Here is an 18,568-nt window from a genome sequence, read left to right on the forward strand (position 1 = left end):
TCGGTTCGATTTGGTTTGGTTTGGTTTAGTACGAGCGTATATGGATCACCCATCTGAAACACTAAGGTCTCTCTCTCTCTCTCTCTGTCTCTCTTAATTTGTACCATTCTCTGGAGGGTTTTGTTAAAGTGTGTATAATTTTGTTTGAAAGTGCAGGCACAAATGTGCAGCTTGCTTCAGGCAGTTCAACAAGATAGAGCACTTGGTAGAGCATATGAGACTCTCGTTTCACTCTCTTCATGAACCCACTTGCTCCCTTTGCCACAAACACTGCAGATCCTTTGAATCTCTCCGGGAACATCTCATTGGTACGCCAAAGTTTCCATTTTTAGTTTTGAAATTTTGATATTTAAGCTTATAAACACTACTTTCATCAGGGCCTCGGCCTAAGCAAGAATGCAACAACGTATTCGTCATAAGAGGATGCAAAATCTGCTTAGCCATCTTTGAGAGTCCTCACACCTTGAGGCTTCACCAAGAAAGATGTCAACTTCGATCTCCAAATTCGGTATGTGAAAAATTATTTCATCAACCGTAACAGCTCAAGCCCACCGCTAGTAAATATTTTCCTTCAAGATTTTTAAAACATGTTTATTAGAGAGAGGTTTCACACCCTTATAAAAGATGGTTCGTTCTCCGTTGGATTTTACAATAATATATTAAAACCAGGCTCCCAAAGGGGGTTGGCACGAGGCAGTATGCCAACAAGGATACTGCGTCCCGAGGAGGTAAATTGGAGGGTCCCACATCGATTGGAGAAGGGAACGAGTGTCAGTGAAGACACTGGGTCCTGAAAGGGTAGATCGTGAGATCCCACATCGTTTGGAGAGGAGAACGAAGCAACCTTTATAAGGGTGTGGAAATGGGGGCGAAAAAGAAAAGAAAGGAGAGGGATGGGATTTCTCTCGCTTTGGCATAGTGGGCCCCATCGGGAGGCCCACACGACGGGTTATTAGCTCAGTGGTAGAGCGTGCCTCTGATAATTGCGTCATTGTGCCTAGGCTGTGAGGGCTCTCACCCACATGGAAAACCTCTCCCTAACGTATGCTTTTTTTTAAGGAAAAATTCAAATGAGAAAGCATAAAAAGAACCATATTTACTGGCTCCCAAGGCGAGTGAGGGTGAGTGGGAGTGGTTGTACCTTGAAATGCGTTTTATCTTCTTATTTGACATCAAAATTGCTTCCTTACAGAGTCAAATCACGACCCGTTTTCGCAACATGGGAATTTGTGACAAATTGACGAGCGACAACGGCCGCATGAGGCGCCATGAAGCAGTGGCATTGGCATGCAGAATGGTGGGCGGTGGCAGCGATGGGTCGTTAGATATATGCGCAAGGGTGTGCCTGATTGACGAAAACGAAACCATCATTTTCTCTACTTATGTCAACCCAACGCTCCCCATCACAAACTATAGGTACAACACATCCCAACTTTAGAACTAAACTAACCCAAAGGGCTCATCTTTTGAATTATCATATGCAGGTTGGAGTCCACGGGCGTTGGTCCAGAATACATGAGGGATCGTGCAATGCCATTGAAGCAAGTTCAGAAGAAAATTCAAGACATCCTGTGCAATGGTGAGCCGATGTGGAAGATTCGACCTGGGGTGGGAGGAAAAGCAAGGATTCTTGTGGGTCATGGCTTGGGAGATCACCTCAAAAGCTTGCAAATTGAGTATCCACCATTCATGATAAGGTACATACTTTGAGTTCTTTCCAGATATGAAACTTTAGCTTCAGTTCTTTTTGTATGGACTTTTCACAGGGACACTGCCAACTATCCACCATTGATGAAAACAAGCAAGCTCACCAATTCTCTCCACTATCTAACACAAGCATATCTTGGGCAAGTTCTACATAACCCTACCTACCTCATAATTCATCCTTCATCTTTTTTTTCTTTTTCAAGAAATCTCTCCATTCGGGTTAAAAAGTTTTAAAATTTAAGAAAAAAGACGAATTTTTTATGATTGTGTTTGATAAATTTCAAATTAGGGCAATGTGTGGTGAGATCCCATATCGGTTGGGAGGAGAACGAAACACCCTTTATAACAGTGTGGAAGCCTCTCCCTAACAAACGCGTTTTAAATACCTTGAGAAGAAACCCGAAAAGGAAAGCTCATAATATCTATTAACAATAGGCTTGAGTCATTACAAATGGTATCAGAGCCAACGAGGAGGTTGAACCCCGAAGAAGGTGGACACGAGGCGGTGTGCCAGCAAAAAAACTGGACCCTAAAGGGGGTGGATTGTGAGATCACACATCAGTTGAGGAGGAGAACGAAACACCCCCTTCAAAACGGTGTGGAAATCTCTCCTTAACAAATCCGTTGAGGAGGAGAACGAAACACCCCCTTCAAAACGGTGTGGAAATCTCTCCTTAACAAATCCGTTTTAAAAACCTTGAGGGGAAATCCGAAAGAGAAAGTTGTCCAAAGAAGACAATATCTGCTAGTGGTGAGCTAAATCCATTCCAGCAAAGCTTATGAGTTAATCTCTTATCGTGTCTGGCTCTAATTTAGCTGCCTTTGTTATAGATCTTTATTGCGTTTTTCACCTACATGTCTGATAAATTCACATCTTTGATATATAAAGAGGATATTCTAACACGAAAAGTTTTGTATATACTAGGATGAAAATTGATAACGAGTCGGGTGCCATTTGTTTATGCAGATACGATATTCAAAACGGAAGCAAAGATCCTTATGAAGATTGTGTAGCGACCATGAGGTTGTACATGAGAATGAGATCCCAAGTTCACAAGATAGAGGAGTATCCATTGGCTTCTGACCCACAAAACAAGAACAATTTTGCAATTTGGAAGCAATTTGAGCTTGAAAGGATGAGCCCAGAACAGATGTTGGAAGTCTCAAGATCTGATTATTATTGCTGGTGCTTGGACTCCAAGCTTTAATTAGACCTTAACTAAACATTAAACTTCATAAATCATATGATAAGTTTGTAATAAATATGGAGAAGAATGTGTTTATGCATTGCAAATTTAAATAAAACTCTCAAAATTATGGTCAAAAGCTATTTCGTTCCAGCTCTAAAACAGCAAACATCACAACAATGTACATTAAGCAAGATGAACAAGAAACATGATGTGCAGATTTTACACAACTTATTTTCCCAAACACAACAAGGATTCTTCTCCGGTGCATTATGACAGAAAACTGATTAAGAAACTTGCTTCTAAGGGATGGGATAAACCATAACTTTCCCAGTAGCTCGGGAGGTTTCAAGATAGGCGAATGCATCGAGAGTGTCGGAGAATGGGAATGGAGATTTGGGGTCGATGATCGGCTTCACCTTTCCATTTTCTAGGTAAGGTTTCAGTTTCTCCAACATGGCAGCATCTGAAGTAAGAAGGAAGAAAGCATCTGGAAATTCTGCAACTGGTGCAGCAATGCTTACGATATTCCCACCTTCTTTGATCGCCTTAACGGCTTTATCGGGCTGGCCTGCAGTTTGAAAATCAAGACATGGATCATTTGTAGACATTTTCTCATAGACTAACAATCAGGTGAAAAGTGTAACTATTACCGACTGCATCGTAGACTACATCGAATTTCTCGGGAAGGTCTTCGAAGTTTTCCTTTGTGTAATCAATAGGCTGATCAGCTCCCAAGCAACTCAAGAATTCCTGTTTTGATGTGCTTGCAGTAGCAACAACTCTCGACGCACCAAACACGTGCTTTGCGAGCTGTCTCATACAGAAACACCAAGATCACATTAGCCAGCAATGAAGAAGAACAAAACTTATTAGACAATGAGTGTAGCAGCACAGATATCATTTACCTGTATAACATAAGCTCCGACTCCGCCAGCCCCTCCCAAAACAAGGATCGATTTTCCAGCAGAGAACCCAACCCGTTCGAGACCTTCATAGGCAGTTTCCATGGCAAGGGGAAGGCTGGCAGCCTCTAAGAAACTCAGATTGTTAGGCTTCAGAGCCAAAACTTTCTCTTCTGTAGCAGTATATTCTGCCAAAGTGCCAACGTTCTTTGGCTTATCTAGTGCTTTGTGATTTATATCTCCATATACTTCGTCTCCTACCTTGAACTTTTTCACCTCACTTCCCACCTTCACCACCACACCAGCAACATCATAGCCAGGTACTGACTGTAAGAACAAATCAATTACAGGAAGAAGAAGACACATAATATGTTAGTTCCCAAACTTCCCCACAATCTCATTAATTAGAGAAACCAAAATCATCTCAATAAGCCACCCTGATTTTGCATCCATTCAATTGCTAATCCACATTTTCTTTTGTTGTTCAACAAAACGATATGATATGAATCCGTATGGTTTGACTTCGAGATTCAGTCTAAAATCTCAAAGATGTTATGATTCCAGATATACCAAGATATTCTCATTAATGCAGAGGGTTCTATGTTTGCAACAGGGTGTTAGATGAATTTCTTCAGGATCATATGAGAAACGGCAGAAAGAACTACACAATATGTACTGATGAAAAAGAGCTGAACTCAACCCAGATCAGATGGTATCGTGCATGCAAAATCAAGAACAGACCCAGAAAAGCTCAGATCAAAACAAAACAACCCATGTAAAATCAAAAGAAAAAGAGAGGGAGAGAGAATGATAACTGACCGGAGGGGAGTAGTTAGAAGGTTTCAACATTCCATGGATTCTCTTGTAATCAATGGGGTTGAGAGATGCAGCAACGACCTTGACAAGGACCTGGTGTTGGTTGATTTGAGGAACAGGGAAATTGGAATCGAGTTTAAGAACATCGGCAGTGTTGCCAAAATCATGGTAGACCCAAGCCTTCATGTGGGTGGGAACAGAAGGAGCAGCCATGGATGGGATGGAGAGGGAAGAAGAGAACCCAATTGAAAGCGATTTATTGAAAGTGAGGTGGAAATTTCTGAAGCGGAAAGGGGTCTAGTATTTATTGTGGGCGGAGGCTTCAGGAGTTGATGAACAATTGTGCAGGTTTCGGGTCTGGATCATCGGATTAATACCATATTAATCTCAGGTCTTTGAATTTGATTATCGATTTGGACCCAATTGAATAATTTTCAGTCTCATGATTAATTTAGTGGGTGGAAAGGAAACAATTCGAAAAGTATATTCATATATTTATGGAATATGACTTAATTATCAAATGATCTTCGTCAATATATATATTAAATATAAATGCGCAGGTCTTAACGGGGGGAATCAATCCCACAAAATCAAACTATTATTCATGGCCTTAGTCATTCATTTATAATATTTTGTTTTTTTCTTTTCCCAAAAATAAACTTCCATGAATATTTTTATTTTAAAATAAATTATTTCTTCATGCCATCCGGCCGTTAAAAAAGAAAATGTGCAAATATGTAATAACTTTCCTTTTAAACTTTTTTAATTATTCTATTTTCTCTCATTCCGATGGGATTTTATATACCCCTCATTTTCGGGTGTATAAGAAGTAAATTTAAAAAGATTTATTACATAAAAAAAAAAAAAAATCAACTACCATGTCTTAAAATATTTAATATTTTATAAGTAAATTGGGATGTTTTTTAATCATTTTCTTACTAAACCAAACTATTCGATCGTTATTATTAATTTTTGTAAAGATTATTTATGAGGATTTTAGAGCACCGTAACAATCAATTTTTTTTTTTTTAATTTACTGCTTACGCCAATTATAAAAACTCCAAAACTAAGATTTATTTAATATTTTTGTAAGCCTAATTTTATTTGTCTAATAAATTTCTTACCGGATCTCTGCATCTTTAATATTTTTAAGTTAACAAATTATTAAATATAAAAGTAACATATCTATCTAATAAAGAAAATTATAAAAATTCATGCAAGGAAAAGTTAAAATTTATTAAAAACAAAATTATTAAAATATAAAATTTTAATTTGTTTGGACATAATTTTAGGGTAAATTAATAAAAGTTAATACCCTTAAAATTTATTAAATTTTTTAAAAGGTCCAAAAAAAAATATTCTTACGAGAAAACTATTAATACTTTATTTCAAAAATATATTTAAACTTTTAATAGCGTTGAAATTTAAAAAAAATTCATTACTGTTTTTCAATTTTCTTCAAAAAGTTCAAAAATACTTTTACTATTAATACTGCGTTTAAAAAATATTTATGTAATTTTAAAAGTAATATTAACACCTTCAATTTTATAAAAAAAATTTGCAAAAATTATTGTCATCAATATATAAACGAAAATCGTATATAGATTATTTTCCAACTTTTTAAGTTTACAAAGGTAAAAAAAAACTAGATATGTTTTTTAAGTTATTAATTTTTTTTTTTAGGGTATTAATAAAACCCTTATAAACTCATAGACATTTTTTAAACCCTTGTATTATAAAAAGAATTTTTGAATAGCAAAAAAATAACTTTTTAAATTTTTAAAAATTGAAACGTATTTTTTAGAATTTTCTAAAAAAATAATTTAAAGAGTTTTTATGATTATTTTTAGACCCTTTTTAAAAAATTAATTTAGCCTAAATTTTAACTTATAATAAATGTTTAAATAAATAAAAACATTTTAGGAGAGGAAAAATGATGAAATAAAGAATGAAAAAACAAAATTAAAAAAAGATTAAATGAATCCAAAATAAATAAAAATATTGAGAATCGAAACCAAACGTAAAATTGACTAATCATGGTGTTAATACCCACTAAAGATGGAACATATATTTGAATGAATTTAATTGGGGGAGTGAATAATGGAAATGTATGGGTTTCCATTCACCAACTCATAAAGAAAAAAGGAACCCAAAGAATATTTAGATATGAATGTTGGGCCGAAGAAGAAGATGTATAATTAATTTTAGACCAATCTTTGAATTCTTGTTTAATACTCATCCAGTATAGGGAATCTAGGAGACACCCATCACCATCAATAAATGCTTTTTTTTTCTTCACTTTCAAATTCACCGCCAAATCAACATTCAACACATGTACATTAAAATTATATTATATGCTTTTTTTTTAATGTTATGTAACCATCGAAATCGAATTACTTGAGTGAAGTTTATCTTATGACCGCTACATTCTCCACTACTACGTACCATACCCTAATCCATTCCCTCTTTGTTTACGATAAAACCTTATTCCATTCAAACAAATATCAATTCATTTTTAAATTCTTTTCAAATTACTCTTCTGCGTTCAATAACTATTTTTTTTTTAATTTATAAATTATCTCTCTGTTCTTGGTGTTCTTGGTGAAGTTTATAAAATCTTATTTATATTTTTTAAAATTTAGATAAGAATTTTTTTATTTTTATAATGAGAAACTATTGTAAAGAAAATGTGAGAAAATAAATATTTTTTTTATAAAAAAATCATGCACTAAACCCATCTTTTCTATCTTTTATGTATTTTGAGATAAACGGATTGGTGAAATAAACTAAAAAAAAAATGCATTATTATATATAATAAAATAAATTTAGTTTTCTTTTAATAAATAAAAATGATATAAATTAATTGATTCTCTCGATGCTCAAAAAAATTCTCTTCGATAAAACACGGTTTGCATACGGTATGGGCAAAAAATACAATTTTACGAAACTTCCGTAAAGAAAATGATATAAAAGAATTTATTCTTTTATATATATATAAATTTTTTTGAACGAGTACATTTTTTATTCTCGAGTTTTTAGTATAGTTTTTATTTAGTTTGAAAATTTCAATTTTAATTTTAAAGTTTTGAGTTTTCATTACTCTTTATTTTTTTTTTTATCATTGATGTTAATTTTTTTATTAATTAGATTAAGTATTTTAAATTAATTATAATAAAAAATTTCATTCCTATTAAAATTAATTAAAATTTGTACATCGTACTATTTAATTAATTAAGAGAAGTCAACACCAAAAAGATTAAAATAATTAAGAGAAGTCAACACCAAAAAGATTAAAAGTAAGTATTAGTGATAAAAACTCGAGAATAAAAATAAAAAATCTTAAAATATAGTAACTTATTAAAAGTTATGAATGAAATCAAAATTAAACTCGAAAATAAAAATTAAAATGTGATTTTTGGATTTTAGAGATTAAAAGATTTTTTTTTAAACGTAAACATACAAATTCTTTTTCTCTCCACCTTTATCAATCGTTTATAACTCTGATTGAATTGATTTGTGTAGTTATTATATTTTGAGAAATTATATTAAAAAATTCCTAAAATTTTTATATTGGCATCCACATAAAAATTGATTGAATTCATTCCATAGTTATTATATTTTTTAAAAATATTAAATACAAAATTGTAAAATATCCCAATAAAGATGCTTTTGAAGCTTTCTCTTATTTAATTCTTTGATTTCTTACTTTGGAATATATATATTTTCTTTTATTCCTACTTTGGTGGGAGACACCAAATGACTTCGTGTTGCATTTAATTTCCTCCATTAAAACAAAAGCTATTTTCCACTTTTACACCATTTTTTTTTTCAAATGGGTCTCTAATCTTTTGACAATTTCATTTGTCTAAGTCCCCATTTCATGGTATATATAAAACAATATAAATTTATTTACTTTGAAAAATAAATGAAAATTTTAGCTTATTATTATTATTATTATACACCAAACTCTTGCACGTGCCAAATAATACATATGTTACCAACAAAGGAAATAAAAAAGCCATCTTTTTTAATTTTATCTGTATGGGAGCCCATTTTAATATCACAAAATTGAATGGACAAGACAATTCTGATCGGACGGTTCAGATTTAACCTGTATTTATACATATTATTCGTGGTTACGGAAAAATTCCAAGATTACAAGAGGATGGTGCCGAATCAGTAGGGGTGTTCTGGTCTTTTCACATTATTGGGAACTATAAATTGCGGTCGGACCCCGACTATCAAGTTTACCCGCTGATAACAACCAGAGGTTGCACAGTGCGTCGTTGAATCAATTCCTCTCTGGGACTGATTTCCCGGTCGTCGGAGTTCCTGTTTTCTGATCAAACATTCGTATTCTCTCTTTTTCCATCTCTCTATTTCTCTTTAGTGTTCATTTTGTTCTTCGATTTTTCTCTGATTCGAGGTTTGTTTTTGTGTTTTTTCTCAGAGGTTTTCGAGACTGACGAAGAGCTGGGTAATAACAGAGCTGGTGGTGTGATGGGGTTTTGTGTTTCCCCATTGGGAACACCGGCTAGGTTACTGTGGAGTACCAGCTTCTTCCGCCACAAGCTCATGATTTTTTAATTTTCAGCTCTGTCGCTGGAAATACCCAACCCCCATCTAAATCTTTTCTTCTTTTAATAAAGATCTCCCTCGATTTCGTGTTCCTCTGGCCAATCCGTAAATCGCTGGTGATCCCCTCTCACGATACCTGTTTCAGATTTTAGAGAATAATTGATGATGACGGACGGTTTGATCTTCAACCGGTCTCCAGGTCACAGCAACATGCTGTTTTTCGGTAGTGGCGATTCCGTTCTTCGTGGTAATTTTCATTTTAGTTCACTGATTAGTAGAGGAATTGATGAATTTTTCATTCGAAGGGGGTTTTAATAAGTATATCGAGATAAAATTTCTTTAAATTGTGATTCTGCAAATGTTAGGACCAAGGTTCGCGATGGGGATGGAGGAAACTTCAAAGAGGCGACCCTTTTTCAGCTCACCGGATGACCTGTTCGACGACGACTACTACGATGACCAACCGCCTGAGAAGAAGCGCCGGCTAACTCAAGAGCAGGTATTCAAGCAATTCTAGTTTTGATAATATAGCACATTTATTTCATTAATTGTTTCGAATCAATGCTGATCTCATTGTTAGCAAGTTCTGTGATGAGAAAAAATTAAGCATCGTTCTTGGATTATGAAACTTCACTCTTTCTCTAGATAAAATGCTAAAGGAAAATTCCCACAGGGGAATCGTGTACATGGCTAGTATAATTGGGTACAATATCAAGTTCATTTTGAGTATACAGTTTGTTTCTGTTCTGTTTCTGGTTTTCTTTACTGTTCTTATTTTTTATCCTTCAATGTTCCATTGCTTATTAATTACTGAGACTGCGCACCTTATATTTTTATAACAATCTTTACTGCTGATCAACCCTTATTCATGGCCAACGATTAGGTGCATCTGCTGGAGATTAGTTTTGAATCAGAAAATAAACTGGAGCCAGAGCGCAAGACTGAGCTAGCAAACAAACTGGGTCTGCAGCCAAGGCAAGTGGCTGTGTGGTTTCAAAATCGCCGAGCTCGATGGAAGACAAAGCAGCTCGAAAGGGACTATGATCTTCTCAAATCTTCATATGATTCCTTTCGTTCGAGCTACGACTTTGTTGTCAAGGAGAATGAAAGGCTCAAAGCTGAGGTATCTATCCCCACTGAAAGCTATATAGTTTGTCATTTTGGCACTTTGGTTTTACAGTGGAGGTTTTACCCTTGCTTCTGAACTGTTATTAATTGTCCATAAACCTTTCATATGTTTATGCCATGTTTTGAAGATGCTGAAAACTGTCTTTGATGTGACATGTTTTCTGGATATAAGTTTAAGTAGAATTCTTTGTGAACCTTTAGGATGGTGGCCATTTATCTTAGTTTCTTAAGATGACTCTGTAGTTTCCAGTTAATCTTGCAAGTTTCTTAGTCACATTTAATGAAGGACGTCTTGTAAACTTGTGGTCGTACAATTGAGTTCGACTTTTTAGGCACGAGAAGTTAATCTGGCATAGGTTCATAACCCAATTCCAAGGATCGAGAGAATATATGGGTTACTTTCATAGGGACTCAGTATTGTTACATACCCACCAGTCTCTTATGCATGCTCAATTTCTGAACTCAGGTAGCTTCATTATCTGAGAAACTTCTAGCTAAGGAAGTGGTTGAATCCTCGTTTCAAGCTAAGAAATCCGAGCCATTTTTGGAACACCAAATCCTTGTTCCTGTTGTGCAACACAGCATGAAGATTGAGGACCACCATAGTTGCAGGAGCAATGGAAGTGCCGTGCTGGACGAGGACGGTCCTCATCTCTTAGACAGTGGGGATTCGTACCTCCTGAGCAATGACTATAATGGCTGTGTTTTGCCTGTTTTTGGAATGAACTCGGAGGAGGAGGATGGAAGTGACGATGGTCAGGGTTACTTCTCAGCCATTTATACAACAGACGATCAGCAGACGAATGAGGTAGAGCCTTTGACCTGGTGGGACTGGACGTCGTAATGCAATGTTCGAATCATCTCGATATGTAGTTGGGTGGAACTAAAATATAAGGTTTACTATTTGATACAGATGAATAAGGTTAAGGCTAGTGTGAATATTCCTTAGTTAATGTATGTGTATGGATAAAACTTGCATCTTGTACCATTACAATGTTGTTCTGTGTTAAGGCCTTAGTTGGGCACCTTCAGGACTGGCCAAGTTGTAAAAATCTTTGTAATGTTGACCTTTTCTTTTTCGTTTCACACCCTCAATGTGTTCATCTTTTAAGAGCTTCCTTTCACAAGCGTTCATTTTTTTACATTTTAGTCTAACGCGTTAGTTGGGCACTTTAGAAAGCACGTGATTAAGAACAAAACATGTTGAAAGGACTCATGTTGATATATCGGACTCATGTTGATATATCAGATAGTTTTTCACTCTTAGAAGTGAGAAATAAGTAACATGATAATCTCGTAGGGAAATGTCGAGACATGCAAGTGTTGATTTTAGTTTCAAATCTTGGATATGGGGTGTAACATATAAGTATTATAAGATCATGAGTTCGAGAGTTGTAGAGAATCAAATAGTGTATATCAAATCCTTTTTCTGTGCCACGAGATCTCAAAGAACAACATCCGAATTCATTGTATTTGAATAGATCAATCCCTCTGAACCCATTTTTTTCAGAAGAACAAAGACAAATGCTAGCTTGTTCCTCTCCCCACCTTGACTAATGAAACAGGAAAGACATTAAATGAAAAGGGTCATGTTTGCTGCAAATTAAATGAGGGTTGCTGTTGGAAAGATGACAAAAAAAGTAGCTGAAAGGATGTAACTTCATGACCATGGTGGCTACATTCCAACCTTTGAACTCATCTCAGTTCATAGTCCTTGCTTCTTTAATTTAGACTCCCAATACCTCCAAAGCCAAAGAACCCGGCAAAGGAATTGAGTGGCCAAACAGTGAATAGTGGTTTTGGTCCCCAAACAGTGAATGGTGGCTAGATTCCTACCTTGAACTCATCATCTCAGTTCATAGAAATTGTCCCGTTACCTATCGCCTTTTTAATTCTCTTCGGTCTCTTCAACTGATGTAGGGTTTCACAATCCATCCCTTCGAGTTCCAGTGTCTTCACTAACACATCGGGTTGGGGGAAGTTTTCACACCCTTATAAAAATGTTTAGTTTCTCTCTCCAACCAATGTTAGATCATACAAGATTTTGAATTTTGAGATCCTTTTATAACATAGCATACGACCGACAAACAAGATTTTGTATTGACAAATTATACTATGAACTTTACATCCTTGTAAGAGTTCACATATGAATAATATATATTAAGTTACACGACTCAAATTTAGAAGACATAAGGAAAGTAAAAAAAGAAAAAAAAAATTATAACTATTAGTAATCTAATTAAGTTTGATAATTGATTATATGATATGTAAAAATAAAATAGTATTGGCATTGTCCAAAGTACTAAAAAGAATGTGTATTGTAGGACCCTATTTCCACCCCTTGACATGTGCTTTGGAATAGTGTTTTGAAATTTCTACTATTTTCTTTTTGTAAGAAAATAAATTATTGGAGAAAATCATGATCAGCTTCTCAACTAATATCACGAAATAACAGTTCGACTTTACGACATTTTGAATGTATATTTGTATTGTATCAAGTAAATAGTTATCGTGTTTCTTTTTATGTTCATTATTGTTCTCCCCTGATCATCAATTCTTCTACTCGCATGGATACATTGAAATTATTGAATTTTGCTATTTGATCTCATTTCTCTTCAAATGGTCAACTAATTAAAGTTGACCGTTTTTCCTTCATCAAGAGATAACGGTAATCATGTTAGTAGTCACATGCATTTCTTCTTTTCTTCAACGATTTTATTTGCTTTTACTTTCTTGATTTTGTTAGTGAATGAAGTGGACAACTCGATAAAAGAAATTTGATATGTTTTTTTCGTTCAACAATGGAGGGACGGAAATATTGGAACCTCTAACTTCTTGGTTGAGATTACCTTTGACTAAATTAACTGAGCTACGTTCAAATTTACAAGAAATTTGACACGTTGGTTCGAAATAAATGAATATTGTGTATTGAATTATCTAAAAAGAATAAAATAATAGGAAACAAACAAAAGAAAGGATTATCCACCAATGTATTTATATCCTACTTTTCAAAGAAACAAACAAGAAACTTACAGAAATTAAAAACAAACAAAGAACGTGTTACTTGCACAATCAATATGTTCTAACAAAAATTGATTCCCCCATGTTTAAAAAATTTCCTTTTCCCAAGCTTAGTTATTTCAGTAACTGAGAAACAAAATGGATCGTAAATTCTAACAAACTATGATACTTTATTCATTAAAAAAAGCTTGAATCAAGCTCAGCCAATCAAACCACATAATAAATTCTGAACAACCATTGCTTTCATAGTTTTCTTTTCATTCTTCCATTGCTATCATTGCGAAGGAATTTTAAGCTTTTCAATCACAATGCATGTTAGTTGATACAGTACCCACGTTTCTCAGATTGAGCTCATTAAGTTCATTGTTCATTGTTCATTGCTTGTCTGCATTTTCTTTTGCAGTTTTCCTCCATGCAACTGACTAGAAAGCTTCCTTGCTTCAATTTTGGGACATTTTTCCTCTGAATTAGCCTTAATGGATCCGAACTTGATCTGGGGTTATCCTGAAAAGGTATTTCCATCTGTTATTTCAACAGATGGTTCTCGAAATCTGATCTTCTTGGCTTTATTTTGTTGCAGAGGGATTCATGGAGGACAATTTTCACTTTGGCTTATCAGGGTTTGGGGGTTGTTTATGGGGATTTGAGCACTTCTCCGCTGTATGTGTACAAAAGCACTTTTGCAGAAAACCTTCAGCACTCTGAGACGAATGAGGAGGTTTATGGGGTTCTTTGCTTTGTGTTTTGGACTTTGACACTTATCCCTTTACTTAAATATGTGTTCATAGTTCTTAAAGCTGATGATAATGGCGAAGGGGGAACTTTTGCTCTGTATTCACTGCTCTGCCGCCATGCTCGCCTTAGCTCCCTTCCAAATCACCAGCTTGCAGATGAGGAGCTTTCTGCTTATAAAAGAGATACACCTGAACCCACTAGTAATTTTAGTTTCAGTTCTTGTTTGAAAGCAACTCTGGAGAAATGTAAAGTTTTGCAGAGAATCTTGCTTGTTCTTGCCTTGATTGGGACTTGCATGGTTATCGGTGATGGAGTTCTCACACCAGCAATTTCAGGTGGCTGATTTGGTTTTTATGTTTTATTAGATTCAAAAATGTTATTCTAAGTTGGGAGGTTTTTGTTTTTTGTTCATATTTTGCAGTCTTTTCAGCTGTGTCAGGGGTTGAGTTATCCATGGCTAAGGAACATCACCAATGTAAGTTTCTTTTTCAGTTCATCCCTGAATTTTGTGATACCTTGATGGATCTGCATCTACTGTTTCAATGGAGGCCAATTGATCTGTATTAGCTTTTGTATTATCTTTGTATCAACATGTGAGATCTCACATTGGTTAGAGAGGCGAACGAAACATTCTTTATAAGAATATGGAAACCTCTCCCTAATAGACACGTTTTAAAACCCTGAGGCCGATGGCGACACGTAACGAGCTAAAGCGGACAATACCTGCTAGCGATGGGCTTGAACTGTTGCAAACGGTATTAGAGCTAGCCAGCGAGGACGCTAGCCCCTAGGGGGTGGATTGTGAGATCCCACATAAGTTGGAGAGGGGAACGAAGTATTCTTTATAAGGGTATGGAAACCTCTCCCTAGTTGACACATTTTAAAACTGTAAGGCTGACGACGATACGTAACAGGCTAAAGCAGATAATATCTGCTAGTGGTGGGCTTGAGTTGTTGCAAATGATATCAGAGCCAGCCAATGAGAATGCTAGGCCCCTAAGGGGTGGATTGTGAGATCCCACATCGGTTGGAGAGGGGAACGAAACATTCTTTATAAGGGTGTGGAAACCTCTCCCTAGTAGATGTGTTTTTAAAACTGTGAGGCTGATGACGATACGTAATGGGCCAAAGCGAACGATATCTGTTTGCGGTAAGTTTGGGCTGTTACATTAAAATTCTAGATTCGATATCTTCTCAAATGCTAGGAAGTCGATGAGTAGAATTGCTGGTTCGGTTAGATATAATCTTGAATAAGATGATCAAATTTGTAAAATGGTTTGGTGGAGTCTGCTAGTTCTTGCTTTTGTCGTACTATTTGGTAGCAACTCTGAATGGTCATAAACATTGCACAAATGAAGGCAAGATTTCGATCATATGAATTATGAAATGACATTTACTTTTAAGTAACATTTTTTGGTGTTTGATTCAGAAGAACGTTCCGTTCTCTTGCAGATATTAAAGTCCCTCTGGCATGTGCCATTTTGGTATTCTTGTTTGCATTGCAACATTACGGCACACATCGGGTCGGGTTCCTGTTTGCTCCAGTTGTAATTGTATGGCTTCTATGCATCAGTGCCATTGGTTTGTACAATATCTTCTATTGGAATCCTCTTGTTTACAAAGCACTCTCCCCATATTACATGTATAAGTTCTTGAAAAAAACCAAAAAGCAAGGTTGGATGGCGTTGGGCGGAGTCCTCTTGTGTATAACGGGTACGATGATGTTAGATCCAACCGCAATCAATTCTTTACGTCTGTTTCCTTTGTTTCTGATATGGTCGATTATGATTTTCAGGCTCGGAAGCAATGTTTGCTGATCTTGGACACTTTTCACCTTTTTCTATCAAGGTACTAATCTGATATTGTCTACTTTGAGTATAATCTCTCGTGGCTTTACTTTTGGTTATCCCATAGGACTCATACCAATAGAGATAGTGTTCCTTACTTATGAACCCTCGATCCTCCTCTTAATTAGCTAATGTGGGACTACTACTCTCAATAATCCTCAACAATCCTTTCCTTGAACAAAGTACACCATAGGGCCTTCCCTGAGACCTCCTTCTCTAGAGCTCTCGGACGTCTCCCGTAATCGATACTCAACTCTTCTTTGGAGTCTTTGAACAAAGTACACCATAGAGCCTCCTCTGAGACTTCCTTCTCTAGAGCTCTCAAACAGCCTCCCCTTAATCGATACTCAACTCCTTTGGAGTCCTTGAACAAAGTACACCCTTTGTTCGACACTTGAGAGGCTCGACTCCTTCTGTGGAGCCCTCGAACAAAGTACACCCTTTATTTGACACTTAAGTCACTTTTGACTACACCTTCGAGACTCACAACTTATTTGTTTGACACTTGAGGATTCTATTGACATTGCTAAGTTAACCGCTTGACTCTGATACCATGTTAGGAACCATGATGTTCCACAATGGTACGATATTATCCACTTTGAGCATAAGCTCTAAAGGCTTTGCTTTTGGTTCTCCCAAAAGGCCCCATACCAATGGAGACTGTTCCTTACTTTTGAACCCATGATCTTCCTCTTAATTAGCCAATGTAGGACTACTCCTCTCAATAATCCTCAACACTCTTTAGCTTTCTAGGTCACGAGCACAATATTTCAATGTTTTCGTAACAATAAGTCACAATGCTGCAGCTTGCTTTCACTTTTGTGGTTTATCCATCCTTAGTTCTTGCATATATGGGACAAGCTGCTTATCTTTCTAAGCATCACAATCTCGACAACGATTATCGAATCGGATTCTATGTTTCTGTTCCTGGTAGGTTGGTTTTAGTATTACCTCTCTTTTTAGTTGAACCAAATAGGCCAATATGAAGTAATGTAAGGAGCTGCCTATGTCTTTTTGCAGAGAAAGTAAGATGGCCTGTTCTTGCAATAGCAATACTTGCAGCAGTTGTGGGCAGTCAAGCAATCATCACGGGCACGTTTTCGATCATCAAACAATGTTCTTCTTTGGGTTGTTTTCCAAGAGTAAAGATCGTTCATACGTCTTCGAAAATACATGGCCAGATTTACATTCCCCTCATCAACTGGATACTAATGATATTATGTTTAGCTGTTACCATTGGATTTCGAGAGACAGAACGCTTGGGCAATGCAGCAGGTATTTGTTCATTGCTAATGCTTTTTATCATCTGTTTCTTGAACTTAACGACATGTCGGTCTGTTTGTTTATCATTCAGGGTTGGCAGTTATTACCGTTATGCTAGTCTCGACGTGTCTAATGTCACTTGTTATTGTGTTATGTTGGCATAAAAGTGTCTTCCTAGCCATAGCCTTCCTAGTCTTCTTTGGCTCCATAGAAGCTCTCTACTTTTCTGCCTCTCTTATGAAGTTCTTTGAAGGGGCTTGGGTTCCTATTGCACTTTCACTGACATTCCTTGTGGTTATGTATGTTTGGCACTATGGCACTCTAAAGAAATATGAGGCTGATGTTGAAAACAAAGTCCCTATAAATTGGCTCCTCGGTATAGGTCCCAAAATCGGGATCGTTCGGGTTCGGGGGATCGGCCTTGTACATACCGAACTCGTTTCAGGGATCCCTTCCATTTTCTCTCATTTTGTCACAAACGTTCCAGCCTTCCACCAAATTCTAGTCTTCCTCTGCATCAAATCTGTCACAATGCCTCATGTGAGACCTGAGGAAAGGTTCTTGGTAGGAAGAGTTGGGCCAAAAGAGTATCGACTCTACCGCTGCATTGCACGATATGGCTACCGTGATGTGCACAAGGACGACTTGGAATTCGAGAGAGACCTCACCTGCAGCATTGCAGAATTCATCCGATCCGAGAAAACAGAATGCAACACTTCCAGACACGAGGACTTGGATGACAATGACGACAACGAAAGAATGAGAGTGATTGGGACTTCATCAACTCAACTAAACGGTATACGAATGTGTGAAAACGAATCGTGTTCTTTGCCGATCGTCAGCAGTTCAGAGATAAGGTCGGAGAGGTTGAGGAAGAAAAGAGTAAGATTCGTTCTACCCGAAAGTACGAAAATGGATGTCGATACAAGGAGAGAACTGCAAGAGTTGATGGAAGCAAGGGAGGCAGGAATGGCATTCATAATGGGACATTCATATGTGAAGGCAAAGAAAGGATCAGGTTGGATGAAGAAGGTTGTGCTTAATTATGGGTATGATTTCTTGAGGAAAAACTCAAGAGGCCCATCTTATGCTTTGAGTATTCCCAACGCTTCTACTCTTGAGGTTGGTATGGTTTATTATGTTTAAAAAATTGTAATTTTTGGTATTTTTTAAATCGGAAACAATTATGTACACAAATTTGATAGTTTAGGGACTTATTAAATACATTTAAATATATTTTAGTCTCTTAATCAGATTAATTACATAATTTTTTAAAATTTTGAAAAAAAAAACATGAATTTTGATGGGTATTTAAAGCAATGGATCATATATATATATACACACACTTTGGTTAAAGTACAATTTGAGCATTAAAGATTAA

General features: G+C 36.0%; 4 protein-coding genes across 5 annotated transcripts; 3 read left to right on the forward strand and 1 right to left on the reverse strand.

Moving 5' to 3' along the window:
* Window positions 1-3,074, forward strand: LOC111462538 (RNA exonuclease 4-like). The gene is made up of 7 exons (XM_023106148.1): window positions 1-66; window positions 157-308; window positions 378-508; window positions 1,193-1,416; window positions 1,485-1,697; window positions 1,767-1,847; window positions 2,675-3,074. The coding sequence occupies exons 1-7, from the start codon at window positions 41-43 to the stop codon at window positions 2,913-2,915; spliced, it is 1,068 nt and encodes a 355-aa protein (XP_022961916.1). The 5' UTR covers window positions 1-40; the 3' UTR covers window positions 2,916-3,074.
* LOC111462548 (2-methylene-furan-3-one reductase-like) lies at window positions 2,971-5,046 on the reverse strand. Its single transcript, XM_023106158.1, has 4 exons — window positions 4,619-5,046; window positions 3,803-4,126; window positions 3,548-3,707; window positions 2,971-3,465 (listed from the first exon to the last, which is right to left on the reverse strand). The coding sequence occupies exons 1-4, from the start codon at window positions 4,826-4,828 to the stop codon at window positions 3,197-3,199; spliced, it is 963 nt and encodes a 320-aa protein (XP_022961926.1). The 5' UTR covers window positions 4,829-5,046; the 3' UTR covers window positions 2,971-3,196.
* Window positions 5,047-9,358: 4,312 nt separating this feature from the next.
* On the forward strand, window positions 9,359-11,165 carry LOC111460778 (homeobox-leucine zipper protein HAT5-like). The gene is made up of 4 exons (XM_023104070.1): window positions 9,359-9,440; window positions 9,559-9,692; window positions 10,077-10,316; window positions 10,788-11,165. Exons 1-4 carry the CDS (start codon window positions 9,359-9,361, stop codon window positions 11,163-11,165), a joined length of 834 nt encoding a protein of 277 aa, XP_022959838.1.
* LOC111462489 (potassium transporter 8-like) lies at window positions 10,228-18,376 on the forward strand. Of its 2 annotated transcripts, none has more exons than XM_023106085.1 (9): window positions 10,228-10,316; window positions 13,746-13,854; window positions 13,923-14,412; window positions 14,499-14,552; window positions 15,530-15,790; window positions 15,873-15,925; window positions 16,731-16,854; window positions 16,945-17,199; window positions 17,279-18,376. In XM_023106085.1, exons 2-9 carry the CDS (start codon window positions 13,819-13,821, stop codon window positions 18,331-18,333), a joined length of 2,328 nt encoding a protein of 775 aa, XP_022961853.1. In that variant the 5' UTR covers window positions 10,228-10,316; window positions 13,746-13,818; the 3' UTR covers window positions 18,334-18,376. The 2 variants fall into 2 exon arrangements, with proteins under 2 accessions (XP_022961853.1, XP_022961846.1); XM_023106078.1 differs by lacking the exon at window positions 10,228-10,316 and adding an exon at window positions 13,470-13,656.
* The last annotated feature ends 192 nt before the right edge of the window (window positions 18,377-18,568 follow it).

This window comes from Cucurbita moschata, unplaced genomic scaffold (genome assembly GCF_002738365.1).
Source record: "Cucurbita moschata cultivar Rifu unplaced genomic scaffold, Cmos_1.0 Cmo_Scf00002, whole genome shotgun sequence".
In the NCBI taxonomy this organism is placed as follows: Eukaryota; Viridiplantae; Streptophyta; class Magnoliopsida; order Cucurbitales; family Cucurbitaceae; genus Cucurbita; species Cucurbita moschata.